Source organism: Cucumis sativus, chromosome 3 (genome assembly GCF_000004075.3).
Source record: "Cucumis sativus cultivar 9930 chromosome 3, Cucumber_9930_V3, whole genome shotgun sequence".
NCBI lineage: Eukaryota > Viridiplantae > Streptophyta > Magnoliopsida > Cucurbitales > Cucurbitaceae > Cucumis > Cucumis sativus.
In genome coordinates, this window is record NC_026657.2 from 15,140,989 (window position 1) to 15,161,579 (window position 20,591).

The following is a 20,591-nucleotide window of genomic DNA, read 5'->3' on the forward strand; positions in this document are numbered from 1 at the left end:
ATCACCTTTGATGTTTTTCTATTGTCGTAATCTCGTCATGTATTTGAAGTCGGGACAACCATTGGCATTAACCCATTATTATCCGAACTTAGAACCAAGTTGTGGGACTCGAATGGTGGAGAAAATAAATAGAGAGATGGATTTAGAAGGATGAACTTGACTTTGAGATCTTGTGGAGAGAAAAGGAGTTTTGGTTTGATTTTGCAACTCCAATTTACAAAATCAATTTCAACTAAACACAACACTAAACTTTCTTTGCAATCCACTCCTTTTATAAGCAATCGGCCTTGCAGGACTGAAACTCTCTTTGCTGCAGATGCCCATGTAGCAGAATCGAAATGAGATTAGTTGAAGTAGCTCATACTCGGCTCGGGGCTGGCTTCAGTATACTTGGGATTAATTGGGCTTTCTGATCCTTGTCGAGTAGCCACAATATACTACAAGAAAACGAGAGTTTTCCGATGCAAGAAAAATCGTCGAGAAACATGACGTCGGTAGAAGCCATTGTTTCCCGACGCATCTTAGTGCACGTCGGGAAAAGACATTCTTCCCGATGCAGACACATTAGCGTTGGAACTGACTGGAATAGTTTAGGGTTCCTCCGACGTGGTGCCAGGTACGTTGAGAAATGAACCCTTATTCCTGACTTGGAAAGTGTAGCGTCGAAAAAGGTAGATAATTAATTAGCCTTCCTCTGACGTGGTGTCAGCAACTTTGGAAATAGGTTTAAGGATTCCTGATGTGTCACTAATCACATCGGGAATAGGTTGCTATTCTCGACGCTTTCGTTGTGCATCGGAAATTCTTCGTCTTTTTTAACTCCATTTTTTACAGAATGAAAACAGAAAAAAGAAAGAAAAATGAGAGAGGGAGAGGGAGATCGAGAAGAAGAGGGCATTGTCGTCCCCGTTGCCGTCACCATTGTCATCTCTGTTGTCATCGTCGGTAAGTGATTTAGTTTAGTTATTGTTTTGTTTTAGTTAATTAGTTTTAGTATTTGTATTTCAAAGTAGTTTTAGGTTTTAGATTTTAGATTTCTAAATAGTTTTAGTATTTATATTTTGAATTAGTTGTAGGTTTTAATATTGAAATTGAATTTGAAGTGTTAGGATTTTCAATTAGTTGTAGGTTTTAGGAATTTGAATTTGAAGTGTTGAAGTTGAGATTGAAGTGTTGAATGTTGAGATTGAAGTGTTGAATGTTGAGATTGAAGTGTTGAAGTTGAGGTTAAAGTGTTGAAGTTGAGTTTGAATTTCAAATTTTGAATTTGAATTTAGGAATTAATGGAAGATATTTTTTTTAAAAAAAAATAGAGGAACTCCCAACGCGCGTCGGGAGTTCCTAACATGTGCGTCGAGAGTTCCTAGACATCTTCCGACGCTATGTTGACAGCATCTTCAACATTCATACAACGTTAGAAATTGTTTAGCAACTCCCGACGCACAACATATGTGTGTTGGAAGTTCCTCTCCTGACACATTTTCTCTGACTTGTGTCCCGGCGTATATTTATGCGTCAGAAAAAGCCTTTTACGACGCTTTTCATATATCTCCCGACGATTTTATGCGTCGGAAGAGCCCCCTTTCTTGTATAGTCTTATGACTATGCTTTTCCCTTTTTTGAATATCGTACCGAACCCAAACCCACGTAGCGGTCCGTACCTAAAGAAAGCAGATCCATTGAGGTGGCAAAAAGGGCTTGTCCCCACGGAGCAAGGGCGCTCGAATTCTTTTTTTCATTAGAAAGCCTTACTTATTTTGTTCAGAGGCCCACATATTGAATTGTGCCTTATGCTTCATGATTTTGGATGTGTGTTTCCATTCTCCACACTTGGCATATCACCAAGTAGGTGTCTCACATGCATGAAGTCATTTGTTAATTACATGCAATGTGCTTCCAAGGGTAATATGGTAATTTGACTTTTTACCATTTTATCCGTCTTGACTAATTTTGACCTCCTGAGTATGAATCTGCATTCATTTTCTAAAATTCAAATCACATTTGAATATAAAGTCGATCAAAGTTTGAACTTTCAAAGTTTGTTGACTTTTTACAACTTTTACATTTTTCATCAATTCCGAGCTTCCAAATATGAATCCACATTCATATTTTTAATATTTAAATCACATTTAAGCATGAAGCTCTATCTTAAGTTTTAACCGACGACTATATCAAATATATTCATCGATTTCTTTCTCTTTACCTAATTCGAACAATACAAATTATTTCATCATAATGTTGTAAGTTGATTTCTTATGAGCTAGCAAGGGAACCTAATGGATCTATAGATTATGGGCTCCAACGATCCGAGATTAACTGTCTAAACTCTTTAGTCCAAGTTAATCAACCTTCGCTAACTAACGGATCATTCCACTAAAGTTTCATAGTTGCACTCCCCTCACTATATATATATTTGTGTCCATGTGATGTAACCATGATGAGTAAGTTAATCCTTCACAAGTTGTTCATAATCTCGGTTAGGTCAAAGTATTGTTTTACCCTCGAGATTATATCTTGCTTCTTAAGTCCCACTGATTAACTATTGAATAATTGGTTTTAGGTCCAACCTATAAACCAAATCCCTCTCGGGCCAATGAGAGGGTAGAGCCCCTTGTTCAAGACTCATATTTAGTCCTTAAGAGAACAACTTATCTACTAACCCTAGAGTAAGTATATGAATGAATTCCATCTTGCACCCTATGTCCCTAGTTATCAACCTAGTCTTACCTTGAAATGGGAGGCTTATTAGGCCAGCGCCATTGAGTTGCGCTCAGCTATGCAGATCTAATGATAATTCCGTGTGAATAGAAGTTCATAGTTAGCTCAAGATTAAGATTAAGTTACATTGGATATCTATAAACGAAATAATCAATTTTATTAAAGTTAACGATGTTATAACCTAAAAGTGACTATTTCTATGGTTCCAATCTTATGTAAACTCTTTACATAGAATGCCCCAACTTCCATGTCTCTACATGAACGATTCATGATCACATCGTTTGTACTTTATAAAGCGGACCACATCCATAATGTCTCCATAATAATGTGTCCAACCGTATTCATATACTATAGACTATTTAGGCTATATATTCGAACTTGATCCACGTTTATGTCTCTACATAAAGTTCAAGTTTACTAAATAATAGCCTTGAGACCTTTGTTTATTGGGTTTAAGATTATTGTATCAATAATGACTTTATTGAATAAAATATGACTACAAGTCACAAGTTTTAGGACATAAATTCTAACATTATACACTTTGCAAAAACAATTTCATGAATGCAAACATTTGACAATGGATATGACATCATTCTTTAAGAGACTCCCTTATATGGCAAAAAAAAAAGAACCAACATAAAGAAATTGTCTCGAATTATCACAACCACTGCATACAATACTCTTGAGGGGTTGACAGGATATATGTTTTTCTTGCTGGTCTCAACCCTAAGTTTGATTTTGTGTGCAAAAGTATACTAGGCCAGAGACCTATACTCTTCCTGATGGAGTTTTGTCATGAGATTTATCTTGAGGAGGATCGCACCAGTGCTAGTAGTCTAACAACCCCACAATTAATTCTGTTGCCTTTAGTGTGAGGTCCCCTAGTCATGACAGTGAGAAGCACAATGGAAAATTAATCCCTATTTGTGAACATTGCAAAAAATAGTGGCATACAAAGGTGTTGGAAACTACATGGTCACCTCCCAAGAGGTAAGAAACGTTCTTCAAACGACAAATAGAACGCGGGGCGAGCTTATGTAAGTGAGTCTACCCTTCTCACCCTTAACAAGTTTTTGTTCTCAAAAGAAATTTTCTACCAAAGTTCCTGTGCTTACACACCCCAACAAAATGGGGTTGCCAAGAGAATTAAAGAACCGTCACCTTTTGGAAGTTCTCTGTTCACTTATGTTGTCTACTTCATTTCCTTCCTATCTATGGGATGATATTATTCTCACTACAGCTTATCTCATCAATTGAATGCCTTCCCGCATCCTACACCTCTAAACCCCCTTAAAATGTCTCAAGGAGTCTTATCCCCTCAACTCGTATCATCTCTGATGTCCTCCTTTAGGTGTTCGGGTGCACAACTTATGTTCATAGCCATGACTATAACCTAGCTAAATGTACCTCTTGCACTAATAGGGTTATAAATGCTTCTACCCATCTTCACGTAAATATTTTGTCTCCATGAATGTCACCTTTCTTGAGGATCATCCTTTTTTTCTTGTTAGCCTACTTCATAAGGAGAGTGAGTCAAGAACCTAACTATATGGTTCCCTTAGAGTCTACCTATTCTGCTCTGGTTACCTTACCTAACCCAAATCCTCACAATATAGTCTTACCTACAGACCAAATTCCCTGAAAAACCTACTATATAAGGCATCTCATAAAGGAAGTTGGGTCTCTTGCTGTTCAACCGACTTCGGTCTAAGATTCTAAACCTTTACGAGATCAAAGTATGAATGGTTTCATTGGCTCACATATTAATAACAAAATAAGTGAGAATGACAGGGCTGGGATGAATTCTACTAATACACATACCGACATTAAGGTGGGTGACAACAACGAATATGAGAATAACGATATGGTTGAGAAATAAGGTAATTACAGATAGAGAGAACAAGGTCGATGAGAATGAGGTCGTTGTAAAATCTATTAAAAAGGAAACTAAGTAGGACCATCAAAGAAACATAAGTAAGTGTGAACCATCTCTTCATCTTCCTATTGCTCTGAGGAAAGGTACCAGGTTCTATACAAAGCACTCCATTTCTAACTATGTTTCGTACAAGAATCTTTCACCCTAGTTCAGAGCCTTCACTTCCATCCTTTACTCTACTACGATACCTAAGAATATCCACCTTGCCTTAAAATGCCTTGAGTGGAAAACTTCTGTCATGGAAGAAAAGAGATCCCTAAAGTATAGAGCAGATGACATCCTTGACAGACATAAATCCATACTAGTTGTAAAAGGGTTCACTCAGACTTATGAGGTTGACTATTTTTAGACCTTTATCCATGTTGCAAAGTTAAACATTGTTAGAGTTTATTAGTTGTTGTGAACAAAGACAAACCCCTACAATATGATGTTAAGAATGCGTTCTTGAGTGAAGATTTAGAAGAGGAAGTGTATATGAGTCATTTTGATTTGAAGCTTTGTTTGATAATTGGGTTTGCAAGCTTTAAAAGTCTTTGTATGGGTTAAAACAATCACTAAGAGCTTGGTTTGACAGGTTTATCACTTTCATCAAGTCTTACAGGTACAATTAGAGACACTTCAATTACACTTTGTTCACAAAAGTCTCAAATTATAGGCTAAGAAAATTGCAGTTTTGATTGACTATGTTGATGACATTGTGCTATTTGGGGATGATGACATCGTTGAGATCATCCAACAAAAAAGAAAATGAGAGATAAATTAAAGATTTAGAAAATCTAAAGTACTTCCTTGGAATAAAGGTTGCTAGATCCACGGAGGGCATCTCTGTGTCCCAAAGCAAGTACACCCTTGATTTATTAGCTGAAACAGGTACGATGGAATGTCATCCTATTGATACGTCCATTGAGTTCAATGCCAAACTTAGGAACACAAGTGATAGAATTCCGGTTGATAAAGAGAAATATCAAAGCCTTATGAGAAAACTAATTTACTTATATCACATTAGGCCTGACATCTCCTATGTTATGAGTATTGTCAACCAGTTCATGCAGATTCCTTATGAAGACTATATAGAGGTAGTTAACAAAATTATGAGGTATTTAAAAACAATTCCTGGTAAAGGTTTGAGGTTGAGAATGACTAACAGGAGATGTATTTTAGGCTTATATTGATTTTGACTGAATAGGATCTATTGTTGATAGAAAATCCACCTCGAGATACTGCACCTTTGTGTGAGACAATCTCGTTACTTGGAGAAATATTGTGGCTAGAAGCAGTGTTGAAGTTGAATAAAGTGCTATAAGTTTGGAAATCAATAAGGAAATTTGGCTCTAAAAGGTGTTGTCTGATCTTTGTCAGAACTATGAGGTGCTTATGAAACTATCCTACGATAGCAAGGAAACTAACATTACAAATAACCCAGGTCTAACATGACAAAACTAAACATGTGGAGATTGATAGACACTTTATCAAAGAGAGACTAGATAATGATAGCATCATCCGCATCCCTTACATACCCTCAGCCAACAGACTGCTGAGGACAAGATTTGTTTCAAATTTGGGGGTGTGAGAGAACATGTAGAAATACAAGTTATGAAGACTTAGAATCAGAATAGTTAGTTATATCTTTGATGAAAATCTCCTTAACATTAAGAGAAAATAATGCAAAATTACATTCCTTGTTTTTTGATTTTTCCTAGATGCAAATCTAAGATCTATGTCATTTTAATCAATAATCTAGTGAAAATGTAGAAAAACAAGTGAAAAACCAAGAAGTTAATAGCCCTTGCGTTGAGATCACTATATACTTGCCAGGGATGGAGTGAAATTCGCATGAGTAATCTATGTGATGAAAGCTACATCAAACACATAGGAGACCATCCACAACTGCAAAAAAGTTGTTTGATGCATCTGTTGTGGTCTTGAATACAAGGTAACTTTTCTGCATCCACCTATATAAGTAGTAGTGCTAAAAGAGAGATGGAGAGCACTACCACACATCGAAAACTAGAGACCATTGGGGAGATTTTTTCGAAAGCTCAAGAGAGTTATCTTCTTTCCTTCCATTGCAAGAAAAACTTGGTAGAAGTAGGATTTGCAAGCTCAAGCTGACGAGAAGCAAGACAATATCATCAACAACTTGTTCAATTCATTCTTCATTTTTATCCTCTTTCTATCTTAATTTCAACTTGTTGCTTGAACATCATGCAATTATTATTTTATTCACTTATATATCATGCATTTCATCACCTTTTATCTTCTCCACTTTTATTTCATCCTTAGTGACGAGCAACTAATTCTCTAGTAGGTTGAAGTAAGTGTATCATCATTCCCATGAACATAACATGGGTGTGGGTTCATTTTGCTTAATGTGTATGTGTTCTCAACCTTGGTTCCATCTAGCTAATCGAAACAAGAAATAATAGTTAACTACACAATATATTTAACTACTCGAGTGGGTAAGTGCCAGTGAATTTTATTAAGCAAACTGGTAGTATCTTTAGAGATAAAGACAACTATTCATTCAAATACCTAAGTCATGTTTGTGGCTTGCTCATGGAAAGGCTGAGCTTATGTTTATAGTTAACATGAACTAAAACCTTAATATATGTTTAAAGGATTGATCATGACATTTCAAATGGAAGCTTAAAAAATGTTGAGCTCTTTTCTAGGCCATGCCTTCTTCATTTGTTTCGAAAGATGTGATGTTTTATTTTTGGAGAAACAATATTTTTATTGAGGTCTCCTTTGTTCTTAACGAGGAGTTGGTGGATTTTAGTTAGGTTTGATAACATTATTAGTCTCAGCGACATTTCTCTTAGATGAACATCTTTCTTACATCCATATTTTGCTTCTTCCATCGTGCATTTTAATTGAACTCTCTCTACTGGACTTTAGATTTTCAGTAATTTTTATTTCATAATCATATATGGATCATGAGTTTACAATCTATTAAAAGAGACGTGAAGCATGATTGCTAGATTATTTTGGAACCAAGATCCACGACCTTGTTCTTAATTATCAAGAAATCACCATTTGAAAGTTAACACTCGACCTTAAATCTTTGAAAGTTAACGCTCGACTTTTTTAAGAGAACTTGTATTACAAATTGGATTACCATATATGCTTGTGAGTGTGAGCATTACATAAATAGGTGACACAACATTGTTTCACCCTCTTGGTTAAAGGATATTACGTATTTACAAATCTAACATAGTCATTAGAAATTAAATTACACGTTAACATCTTTATTAGTATTTGTTTTAGGGTTTTCCGTGTACAAATTATGTTAATTGAATCCTCTTATTGAGGCATTCTTTTGCAACTCTTTTCTTTTTTGACTGGTTGTAGATTATTATTATTATCATCATCATTTTTCTTCTTTTCAAATGTTTCTTTGATTTGTAGAGTATTATTACCTTTTCTTTTGGGATAACTTTTTTTTTAAAAAAAATATTCTAAATATAAGACTTCTTAAACTATTTACAAATATAACAAAACATATATCACAATTTATAGGTGATAGATCGCGATAGACTAAAATAGGCTACTATTTGTTTATATAATGATACAAATAGACATTTAGAAAGTAATTTATCTTAGTATTCTCGCGAGATTTCTGAAGAAATTTGATTTGTGAAGTTGAACTTAAGTTGATGTTTTATTTTTGTTGATTTGATGCGATGCATGTGGTTCAATCTTTAGAATTTGATCATCTGATTCTCTCTCGATTTGATGCTTACGCTTGATTTGGAGGAAGTGGAGCAATTGATGTTCTTGAAGTTTGTTGAACATCTATGCTTGATTTAAGGAAACGAAACACTTGAAGTTGGAGTATTAAAAGAAAGCGTGTATCTTTAAAGGAGCTTCAATCTTCAAGGATGATCGATTTCAAGAGTTAGAGAGTCCTCTAACTCTTGGGAGAACTCACCTTCTGGAGTAAAAAGATTTCAACCCTTTCAAACGGGGAGAACTCTTCTATTTAGAAAGATTTAGACAAAAAACCTAAATCTACTACAAAATTTCACACATGTCCTAAATTATAATTTATTTTCTTGATTGTTTTCGTATATTTTTAGGACAATTATAACCTTATCATAACTTCCTTAATTATATATATATATATATTTGTATTCATTAATGAAATATTTATTACCTTTTCAATAATTTAAATATGGTATAAATCATTATCTTATATGGTGATGATATTTTTAATTATACTACAAAATAATATTTTCAATTTCAAAAAATTGATTTCTTCTTCCCTTTCGAATTGCTAAAGAATATACGTTTAGTTTTTCTTTCTTTCATTTTTTGTTTTGTATATATTTTTTTCTTCTATTTTGTAGCATATATTTCGGTAATGTTTCTTCTATTTTGTTTAAATTTTTTATTATTCAGTCGACATAAATTTTTTATTAAATGTTTCGTCATTCGTATATACTATGGTATACCACTAAATAATTAATTTATATTTTATGATTTGTTACATATATACTATTGTATTTATTCAATAATACATACACATATTCTTTTTCATGTTCTGTGATTTTTTCTTATTGCGTATATATATCAATATATACACGAATAATTCATTTATATTTTGTGATTTGTTACATATATACTACTGCATATATTCAATAGTACATACATACATACATACATACATATATATATACATACATACATACATACATATATATATATATATATATATATATATATATATATATATATATATATATATATATATATATATATATATATATATTATTTTTCATGTTTTGTGATTTTTTCTTACTACATTTATATACCACTATATACACATATTATGTATCCGATCAATATTTTTTTTGAATTCTTACATATACATACTACTACATAATACATATATTTTATGTGATTTGTTACATATATATATTTTATATATTCAATAATACATAAATGGTGTTATCTTCAATATATTCAATATACCCTAATGTATTTCAAATACGAACTATATATTCTTGCTAACCTTAATTTTTTGTCAATTTTTTTTCGAAAGATCACTACCAGTCGCCTGTCGATGTTCTTCTTCTTCACCGCTTATACTTCCCCCAATCTTCTATTATTCAGCATCTTTTGTGAAGAAAATAGAATCAATATTCAACGTATCCGAAGAAGGAAACTTTCTTTTTTTTTTTAAAAAAAAAATTCTAAACTGTAACCCAAGTCCCTAATTTCTCTTCTTATCGGTCCACTTTCTATAAACAAATTGATATAAGAACATTTCATACATAAAATATACACCATATTATTCAATATATACTATAATTAAGTGAAATATATGAAAAACAATGTCAACATAAGCTTAGCTCAACTGACACCTATAAAATAATGCAAAATGAAAGAAAGAATGAACAAAGAGAGAGAGATTGGAAAGTGAGAAAGATCGAGAGGGGAGATTTTTTTTGAACAAAATCACTAAAATAAAGATAATGACTAAATTTGCAACTATTCCATTTATTATTTGGTCTCAATTAAGCTTTTTTTTTAGCACAATTAAACTTAGCCAAAGTAAATAATATTTAATTTACTTGATCCAACGATTGTTATAAAAACATGTGACATTATCAAAATTGTCCAATTTACGTTACACATATCAATGTCAATTTTTTGATTAATCCTAAATTCTTTCTTCATTAATTTAGTAAATGATGTAACAATTTGTGATTGATCTAAAAACTTCCTATTCAACACACGGTGATGTTTTGTAAATATTTTAATTGATTTTGTTATATATGAAAAAAAAACCATTTTTTCCGGAAGTTTTGTATTTTACAGTCACACACTAAATTGTATCTCTACTAAAAATTGAAATAAAAAATCGTTACGAAGTTGGTGAATGAAATCTTTTACTGTGAAGACTAATACTTAGATTTGAATGAATGTAATTTATAATCCTATATTAAATGGATGGTGAATTATAAAAAAAATAATAAAAGCATATATCACAAATAATATTCAGCAACCATAATGGAGATTGAAAACTCATAATGGAGATTGAAGTGGAGTTGAATGAATGCATTATTAGTAAATGGGTAGTTGAATAAAAATGGTAAAACATTAATTAACCTTTTTTTCTGGAAGGATTATGTTTGTGAGAATTTATATCACAAGTTTTTTCATACTACCTTCCTGTTGATATGCACTCACAACATAAATAAATAACAAACTAATAAATCATGTAATAGTTTAAGCTTAGTTTAGCAGTAATTGACATAACAAAGACATTATATGATGTATAACATGTCAAATAAAGGAGAGTATGTTTAATGATATTACTAAGAAAAGTTTTTCCAAAACAAAGGCACCAAAAGGTCTATGGTCTATGGATCAAATCCCATACTTTTATTATCCTAAAAAAATTCTTATGATTGTTAGATACCTAAATGTGGATCTAAAGTTAATAGGGGAAGGTATGCCGTTGTCTCTCCAACTTTCCCCCTATATTTAGTTTGAACATCTTCAAATATAAAAAAGTGTACCAAAAAGAAAGCAAGTGATGACGAACCCTGTAAATAACTGTAGTTTCTCATCTGTCTCATCAAGCCATCCATTAGATTTCAACAGCAAAATTTGAGGGGTGAAGGTATATTTTGGCATGAAACCATTCATCTTGGTTCAAATTTTTTCGTCAGTGTTATGCTTTACCATTACTATGCCTATGTAAGCGGCTTGTCTTCTTCTAACAACAAACGAACTATAGACTTTAGAACCTCGTTCTTGATAATAATAGAAGTCTGCAAAAAGGTGAACAAAAAAAAAAAAAAGAGTTATGCATCTGAAACACGTAAATATAGGAGTATATTCAACCCGGGAAAAAAAAGAGCTCTGATAGTGGATGTGGAAAGCAAAAACACAATGAAAAAATAATTTGTTGATTGCTATTCAAACTAAAACAAGGACAACACAAGTCATATTGAGTAACTTCTGGACTCTTCTTGACCATCTTTTTATTTTTTAGTTGCATACAACAAAGTGCAATTTGTAAAGTCAGATCTTTAGATCGTGTATGTCTCTGATACTAAGCCTAGTTGAAAAAGTATTTGGTTCAATTTAATCCTCTTTCTCATCGTTTTCACGCTTCACAATCTCATTTCTATTTCTTTTTCGTGCTCTTCTGATTTTCAGTAATTTTAATTAAATTCTAACTCTCCAAACAACCCCTCAAGTTTTGTTAATTTGTTAGCTTAAACTTTGAGTGAGTCTAATTGGTCCATATACTAATCCCGACCTACAATTTTGTGCTAATATTGAAAATTTAATTGTGTCTAGTAGGACCTAAGAATTTTAAAACTTTTAAGAATGAATTGATCTATGGGATATAAATTTAAATTTTGTGTCTACATAAACTTTAATTTTGTATACAGTAAATATGTGAATTTTACAAGATTTGATCATTTGCCATGCTTCATTTGTAATTTTAAAAGTTCAGATACCAAATCAAGTAAACACAACCAAATTAAATTTGTAACTGTAATTTTGACCAAAAATAATAATTTTTTTTTTAGAATTTAAATGTTTGTTTAAGAGAAGTAAAAATCATGGTAAAAAAAAAAAAGGTAACAAAGCAAACATACATTTAAGAAACAGAAAACTAAATAACAACCGTGTCTAAATAACTCATTATTTGGTTTTCTAAATATGACCCTACAGCTTATTCATGACACGTAACGGTTTCTATTTTGCTTTCTGAAAAATTGGTAGAAGTAACACACTTTTAGTTTTAAGTAGGTAAAAGTAACACACTTTTAGTTTTAAGTAGCAACACACTGTTAAAAGACTTGTAAATTTGTTTTTCTCGGTCAATTTCGGCCGATCTCAACATCAAAATTCTTTTCAAATTTTTAAAACATTGTTTCAACATCATTTCTTGGTCCTTGTTATTAAGGATGACACCGAGAGAAATGATGTTGAAACAATTTTTTAAAATTTGAAAAGAACCTCAGAGTCGAATTGATCGAGAAAAACAAATTTACGAGTTTTTAAAAAGAGTATTACTTTTAAAATGTAAAACAAAAATGTGCTACTTTGCCAAATTCTCGGATAAATCCAGGAAGTCCAAATATGGAATAAACCTACACGAGCGTGGCATTTTTTAAGCAGAACTAGAGTCACGAAGAAATCATTTCACATGAAGATAAAAGAGCAAGGGTAGATTGAAGGTACCTCTGGTCTTCTAATAAGTTCCTTCAGAATAGAATGGAGGGTCAATCTAAGTTCTTTAAAGAGTACAGCAATTTGCGCCGGTGCAGTCAATTTCAACCAACCGTCTATAATGACAATTCCACTCTGAAGCAAAAAGCATGAAACCACAAGAAGAGTTGAAGGGTATTTCAGTTTCTTGAAAGATGCGAAAGGTTAATTTTGTAAGTGCACGTCATAAATGTGATAAATATGTATCTGCCAATCTACTGGACGTAAAATGCAATCAAAAGCAACTCCAACCAAAGGATTGAAGGCTTTTCAACCTAATTCATTAATCGCACAAGTATTTTATGCATTAGACAAAATAACAGATCAACCATTCAGATGAATATTCACATGTTTGGTATCCTTTTACACTCGTCTTCCCCCCATCCCTAGAACAGATTTTAATATGAATGACGGTCGACACATATGGGATCAATTTAGGAAATACTTGGGGTCTGCACAATTAGTCACAATTGATACTTAAAACTGTAATCGTATGAATTGCATGCTGTCGGTGCGAGTGCAGAAGACTCTTTCCTTTTGGGTTATGAGTGTTGGGACAGTAACATGGCTGAGGCTTGACTAAAAGTCACCTTTAGTAAATTATACTCGGGCCTAAAATATGAAATCAATTTGATGTCACATATTGCCTGAAAGAGACCAATGGCTAGTTGAACGAGAACTTTAAACTTATTCAATAGCAATCTTAAAGGCTCGTCGTTGGGAAACTTTTGCCTTCAATTGTTACCTTTCAGGAACAGTTAGTGGGAGAGGCATGTGCCTCTCGACGCGCTTGAGATATTATAATTATGACTTCCTTATAATAATACTACTTTCTGTTAATTTCCATTTCTAATTTTGAATACAATCAATTTATTCTGAGAAATTGTTGGGTCATATCATGGATTTATGTGGCATCGTAGTGACAGAACCAGGAAATGAAAAATGACTGCTGCATTGTACTAGCTAAAAGCAAACAAAGTACACTTTTAAGTTGCATGTAACTTAGTTAACAGAGGACTTTCGTATTTTCCCTACTACATTAGTTTTTAATTAATGTAACTGCTGCAAGAACCCAAGAAAACAAAACAAAACAGAAACGATACCTGATGCTGAATATTAATAGACCCACCAAATAATAAGATGGAGTAGGGAGAAACAACCGAAGTATCCCGGATAAAGACTTTATTGGTTTCTACCTGCAAATTTGTTCATCCAGGAAACAGTATTGGTTCATGCGCAAGAAAAGAAATAACTATTATTCAATTGTTCATAGGAAAATTCAGTTTTTTTTCTTTTTTTGTTTTGATATCCGTGAGGGCCCACTTACGTGAATAGCTATTATTCAATTGCTCATAGGAAAGTTCAGTTTTCTTTTACTATTTGTGAGTGTTTGAGCTAGCTTACGTGTACCTCAACTAATCTCACAGGATGACTCACCAGACCCTACAGTATTTGAGTGTCAAGGAAACTCGTAAGAAATTAATTCCTTGGTAGGTGACATTCATGGATTGAACACATGACCTCTTAGTTAGTTATTTAGACCATGTCTCATTTTTTACCACTGGGCCAACCCATGATGGCTCTTTTTTTCCTTATTGTTATTATAAGAATTGGAAATTCTTTTAAGGAAAAAAAAAAGAAAGAATAAAAGTGCCCAGCTTGGTCACTGCTATCAATCATTTCTAAATATTGTACTTCAAATTAAACAAGAGTCACGAACCTTTTCAAGGAACACATGGAAAGGGTACTGAAATGCTTTTAGGTTGCTGTTGACAGAAGAAGGATGTATATATACTTCTCTTCTACCATCATACAACACTGGACGAGCTGTGGTAGCAGGACCGAACGATCGCCCAAGGCTATTAAGAGCTGCTTCAGTAATTCCTTCCTCACCAGCAGCTATGTTGGGATATAATCCTGCACATAATACTGCCTGCAGAAGTATTTAGATATTTTTTCCAGAAAATAACAAATCCTAAAACTTCTGTTTGACATTATTTTCGATATATAGAGGTTCTTTATTCTGAGGATGAACATAATATATTTACAACACAGCCGAAAATAATCAACAAAAACAAAGTGCCCACTGTTACAATGAACAGTAGCATATAGGAAGCCTACACAAAACTAGACGGTTCATACAAGAAAACCCATTCTGCATCTTTACGAACACAAACATTAAACATAATGGTTGAGAAGAAATCTATCTCAATACTTTGTCTAGTGATATCCCGAAGATAAAATTTGATTTTCTTCTGGCCAGAAAAAAAAAATGTTGAAATATGAACACGAGCGAGATATGAAATTTTAGAAAAGGCACAATTTCCACATAAAATATTTTAATAATTTTAGTTCTCTTGAGATTGACGTAAAAAATAAAAATATTGCTAAAACACAATTAAGATATTAAATTTCTGTGAACATGTCAACATTTCTATCAATACTTTTTCACGTCCATGGGTTCAACATTGAAATGAGTTGAATTGACATTATATTGTAAAAAAATGATAAAACATACAAGGAAAACATCACAACCCTCATGAATATAATATAAATAATAAGTATCTTAACTTCTTTAAAAATTGTAAAATACTTGTTTGCTACTACATTTTTTTTGTAATTTTTCTAGAAATTTACTTCAACATTGATAGTTTATCGATACTTCCATCAATATTTCATAAAATACACCTCAATATTTCTATTAACACCGGTATTTTAAACCTTGCATAAAATATACAAACCTCAGCAAAAAGAAGCATAGAGATAAAGTACGATCTATCCTTAAAGAGTCAAGTGGACAAGGAATTTTAAATCTTTTCAAAAGTTCCAACGAAAGGATATAAGTAGTTACCTTAACAATTGATGGATGATCCGAGTACATGTTGAATGGTTGGGATGAATCTGAAAACCAGCTGTCAAGGTCCTCCTTCGTTGTTCTACCAAACTAAGACAAGAAGAATATTTTATCTTGCGAACAGAAACTCAAACTATTAAAGAATGACATTTCAGAACTTGAAAATCTAACTGTTGCAGTTTTCAATAGGCTGTAGCATCTAACCACAATAAATAAATAAATAAATAAATAAAAAGGAAGCAATAGCCTTCATTTTTTGTTCTTTCAATGAAACACTTCATTAGTGTTTTAGCACCCAAAAAGAGAGTCACTAATGAAGTGTTTTTCTGTTCATGGCCTACATTTTCTGTTCAAAGAACAATCTGCTTTGAACTATCTGTACTTCGTTTCCTGTTCATGCCCTAATGTTCGTTAGTGTTTTATCAGCCAACTAAGACGAACTTTCAATGAAACGAACTATCTGCTTTGAAGTGTGAAGACAACGAAGTACAAAAATCCAACGCTTGTTGGGAAATGACTCAAAAGATGAATAACTTTCAGAACAATGGCAAGAATTGTTGAGCTCAATAATGTGGGCTTGTAGTTCAAATGAGGGCTATAACGTGGTTAACAATGGCAATAGTTCAAAAAAGAAATAATTCAAGAAAACAAGGAGAAAGAGCTTGTTGGATTAAAAGAAGATCAACCTCTACCGTTTTCCTTTTGGACAAATTGCGAAGGAACTCAAATGCAAAGAACACAAAATTCTTGAAGTGAGCCAGAAAATCCGAAATCACATGGTTTCAAAAGAGGATAAGTGAAAAAGATTTGGACACAAAGAACAAAGAGACCTCTCCTCGACCCACTAATCCTCCCAAAAATATGTGTTCCTACCATCCCCACAATACAACGAGTAAACTGAGAGAACGATGTGAGCTCAAAAGAAATATCTTTCCAAGGGTGCCATGCTTACTCACAATTATTTGATGCCGTAAAGATTTGGGTTCAAAGGGAAAGTGTCAAAGCCACTTGGCCAAAAAGCTCTGTTGCAGATTCTTAGATTGCCGACCTCTAAACCCCTCTGACTCATAGAATGCCCCACCGCCTCCCAACTAACTAAACGAGTACCCAAACCTTCGTCCACCCTTCCCCAAGAAATCTCTCATATACTTTTTAATATTCTTGAAAACCGAGCTAGGGGCCTTTAAAAAAGAAAGATAATACACGAGGAAAAAAAGAGACCTAATTAGAGTTAGTCTATGAGCTTTTGAGAAAAAAATATTTCTTCCACACCGTTAGTCTCTTGCAAATTTTTTCCCAAATAGGATTCCAAAAAGTCAAAGCTCTCACGTTTCCAACCCCCGAAAAGCCCAAGGTGAGAGGAGGGAAAAGAGCCAATCTCGCAGTCAAACATCTCCACCCACCTTTTAAGCTTGTCTTGATCACTATTAATTCCAAAAATAGTGCATTTGTTTCCATTGATTTTAAGTCTAGACATATCTTCAAAGAAGGCCACAATGTGGCTAAGGATCAAGAAAGACTCTTCTCTACCCAAAAAAATAACATAGTATCATCTGCATATTAGAGGTGCAATAAGGCCACTGCATTCTCGCCAATCCTAAAAGGGTCGACGATATTTCCTTCCACCCCTTTGAAAATGAGCCGACTTATTATATCCACACCGAGTAAGAAAAGGAAGAGAGATTAAGGGTCCAACTGTCTCAAACCCCAAGAAACTTGGATCGACCCTTTTGGGGCACCATTGATAAGAATAGAATACTTCACATCCCTAAAACACCCCATATCCACATCCTCCAGTTATATCCAAAGTATTTTTTCGTTATCACTCTATCCAAAAAATCCCAATCCACACTCCCTTCTCAAAGTCTAGTTTCAAAACCACTCCCTCCTTCCTCATTCTCCTCAATGACTTCATTAACCATAAGGGCATGATCCAGGATCTGCCTCCCAGCCAAAAAAGCACCATCGGCCTTAGAAATGGTAGTAGCCATCACTTTCCTTAGAGTATTAGAAAAACCTTGGCCAAAATCTTTTAGACATCGGTAATGAGATTAATAGGACGAAACTCCTTGACCTTATTGGTTCTTGGGAATCAAACACACAAAAGTCTCCAACAACGACTTGTTCAAAATACCACTCTAAAAAAACTCTTTAAACACCTATTCCAAATCATCTTTGATAAGATTCCAGTTATCTTGAAAGAAGGCCATAAAAAAGCCAACGGCACCTGGGAATTTGTTCCTATCACAACTAAAGATAGCTATTTTTAACTTATCCAAGGTGAACGAAACCACCAACTCCTCATCCTCCCCAGCTTAGAATGGGTTAAACCGACTGCCAATTGACCAAGGACTAAACCGATTGACTGAACCACTGGTCGGTTTTGGTTGGTTCAGTTTTCTTGCCGAAGGGAAGCGAACAAAAGGAAGTTAACGGACGATAGTGGACGGAGGGGAGCGGCGGCCGGCGACAACGATTAGGTTGCTTGTTGATGAAGATGTGAAGGAAGAAGGCCAAAGGGCGTGCAGTGTGGGCTATTGGAAGTTTGTAATTTTTAATTTTTTTAATTCATTCATCGGGAAAAAAAAAATAAAAAAACAAAAGTAATGTGGGCAGTGGATTGGGCTTTTGGGCTTATGAATTATGCATTTGTAATAACTTGGGCCAGCTAGAATATATTTAATTTCGGTCGGGTTCGATCCACCTTGGGTAAAATTTTGGTCGGTTTTTGAAACCTATTCCTTAAACCAACCACCGACCGTATTTTGCATAAAACCGACCATCGAGTGTCGATTCATTTGGTTTTGATCATTCGGATTAGTTTTTTGGGTGTTGATGCTCACCTCTAGCATAGCCGATATAGGACTCCAATCAACACCTTCCACAAAGGGCTTCAGACTATAAAGGCCAGCGAGGATCTAATTATATTCTCCTCAATCACTTTATCATCTCTAGTGCAAACCCCACCATCCCATTAGCCGTTTTTCAGAACACCTCTTTTATTTCTTGCTTGAGGGGTGCAGTTTTAAGGAGGGGAGAAGGGATTCAAGTCTGAAGTCCTTTTAGGGTTTTATGTGTCAAACTTTGTTTGGTTTACTCCTGGATCCCTCCCCCTTCAGGAGATTTGTTTTTGATGTGGTCTGTAGGATTAAGGTTCCTAAGAAAGCTAGGTTCTTTATTTGGCAAGTCTTACTTGGTTGGGTTAACACTGTTGATAGGCTTGTTAGAGAGTAAGACTTTTCTTATTAGACCTTTTCGCTGTTTTCTTTGTCGGAAGGTAGAGGAAGATCTTGATAATCTCTTTTGGAATTGCCAGCATGTGCATGCTATGTGGAACTCTTTTCTGCAGGATTTCGACTTTAATTTTGTTGGTCAAAGAAGTGCTCGTGCTATGATCGAGGAGTTCCTCCACCATCCACCCTTCAGAGAAAAATGGTGTATTTTGTGGCTTGTTGGGGTGTGCGCTATGATTTGGGATGTTTGGGGAGAAAGGAACGATCGGGTGTTTAGTAGTAGAGAGAGAAGGACCATAGTGAGGTTTGTGATTTGATTAGATTTCATGTGTCCATTTGGGCTTTGATTTTGAAGCCTTTTGTAACTATTCCGTAGAAAACATTTTAATTTGTTGGAACCCCTTTTTATAGGTGGGGTGCTTCATTGGGTTGGGCTTTTTTTGTATATCTTTGTATTCTTTTTATTTTAAAAAGGAAACCATCCTCTTTATTGATAACAATAAAGCTCAAAGTACAAAAGGTTTACAAAAAGAGCAAAACAACAAGAGATAAAAAATGATTAAGGGGTGCACTCGACCATTTCAACTAGGTTGACACCCCCTTAGCGCCCTCATCATATGCCCTTGTATTTTGTCATTCTTTCTCAACAAAAGTTGTTTCTATCAAAAAGAGAAAAATAAAGATCAAGAATTCAACCAAGGTTGTGAAATCTAACGGGAGACAAAATGAAAGCCTAACTAAGAACTAATGAAGATAATAAATTAAGAAGAAAAGATCATTAAAGATTTGATAAAGAATGTGAAGAAAGCTAAGAACAGGACGCCTGGTTCCATCTTAAAATCAATTGGAAACTACTTTATATCTTGTAAAGATCTTGATTATTTCAATGTGGTACCCCGACAATATGTATAACATGATGCAAAATTTTTGAAACAAGAAACAAACTTTTCTCAAAAGCCAACTACCATATTTTTGTGATAGTACATTTTGACGATTTCTTTTGTTTGATTTAAGAGGTTCTTGCACACAATTTCTAGGTAAACATTTTCAATTATGGGATGATGTACGGACTTTTTGGGATTTTCACATGTATCAGTTTTTTGTATTTGCTGGCTTTTAGAAGCTTTGATAGTTTGTTTTAGTTGGCTGTTTTAGTAGTTAAAGCTGATTGTTTTTCAGCTTGTGGTTCAGAGATCGTATTTAAAGGATGCTTCAGTTTGTATTTAGATAGATCATCAACCATAGTTGAATTCAAGTACTCTCCAAGATTTTGGTGTACACAAGGGGGCCACCTAAAATAACTTACACAAGATCTTATAGGAAGATCAACAAGCCCAATGTCTGCTAACAATGTCCCAAACTGCACCCTCATGTCCCTGAAAATATGTGAAAGCATTGAGAAAAAAGGAAGGAAAAAAAATAGAAAATAAAAACCACTGACACGTTTGCGGTTCAACCAACCAGATTAAAGTAATTGTCAAAGATCACCAGTGAAAGATTGTACCTTATCATGTACATGACCGAACTGCTTAAGAAATGTGATTTGCAGAACTGCTGTGCAGCCTTAGCTCCTTTCTGCAAAAATAAAGATCTCATGAGATGATATCAATCA

At 33.9% G+C, this 20,591-nt stretch overlaps 1 protein-coding gene across 4 annotated transcripts in view; it reads right to left on the bottom strand.

Annotated features, from left to right (window-relative positions):
- Positions 1–10,915: 10,915 nt before the first annotated feature.
- The window catches only part of LOC101210286 (DExH-box ATP-dependent RNA helicase DExH7, chloroplastic), a 90,552-nt gene continuing 80,876 nt past the window's right edge, over positions 10,916–20,591 (bottom strand). For 3 of the 4 annotated variants that reach the window (XM_011652985.2, XM_031882242.1, XM_031882243.1), the window contains 7 exons: positions 20,484–20,554; positions 20,286–20,355; positions 15,744–15,836; positions 14,613–14,825; positions 13,996–14,088; positions 12,866–12,988; positions 10,916–11,436 (listed from right to left, as the gene is read on the bottom strand). In XM_011652985.2, coding sequence (XP_011651287.1) covers positions 11,359–11,436; positions 12,866–12,988; positions 13,996–14,088; positions 14,613–14,825; positions 15,744–15,836; positions 20,286–20,355; positions 20,484–20,554 — 741 coding nt within the window. In that variant the 3' untranslated portion in view covers positions 10,916–11,358. Of the gene's footprint in view, positions 11,437–12,865; positions 12,989–13,995; positions 14,089–14,612; positions 14,826–15,743; positions 15,837–19,556; positions 19,639–20,285; positions 20,356–20,483; positions 20,555–20,591 lie in introns of those variants that run through there. The other variant, XM_031882244.1, reaches the window with a different exon arrangement.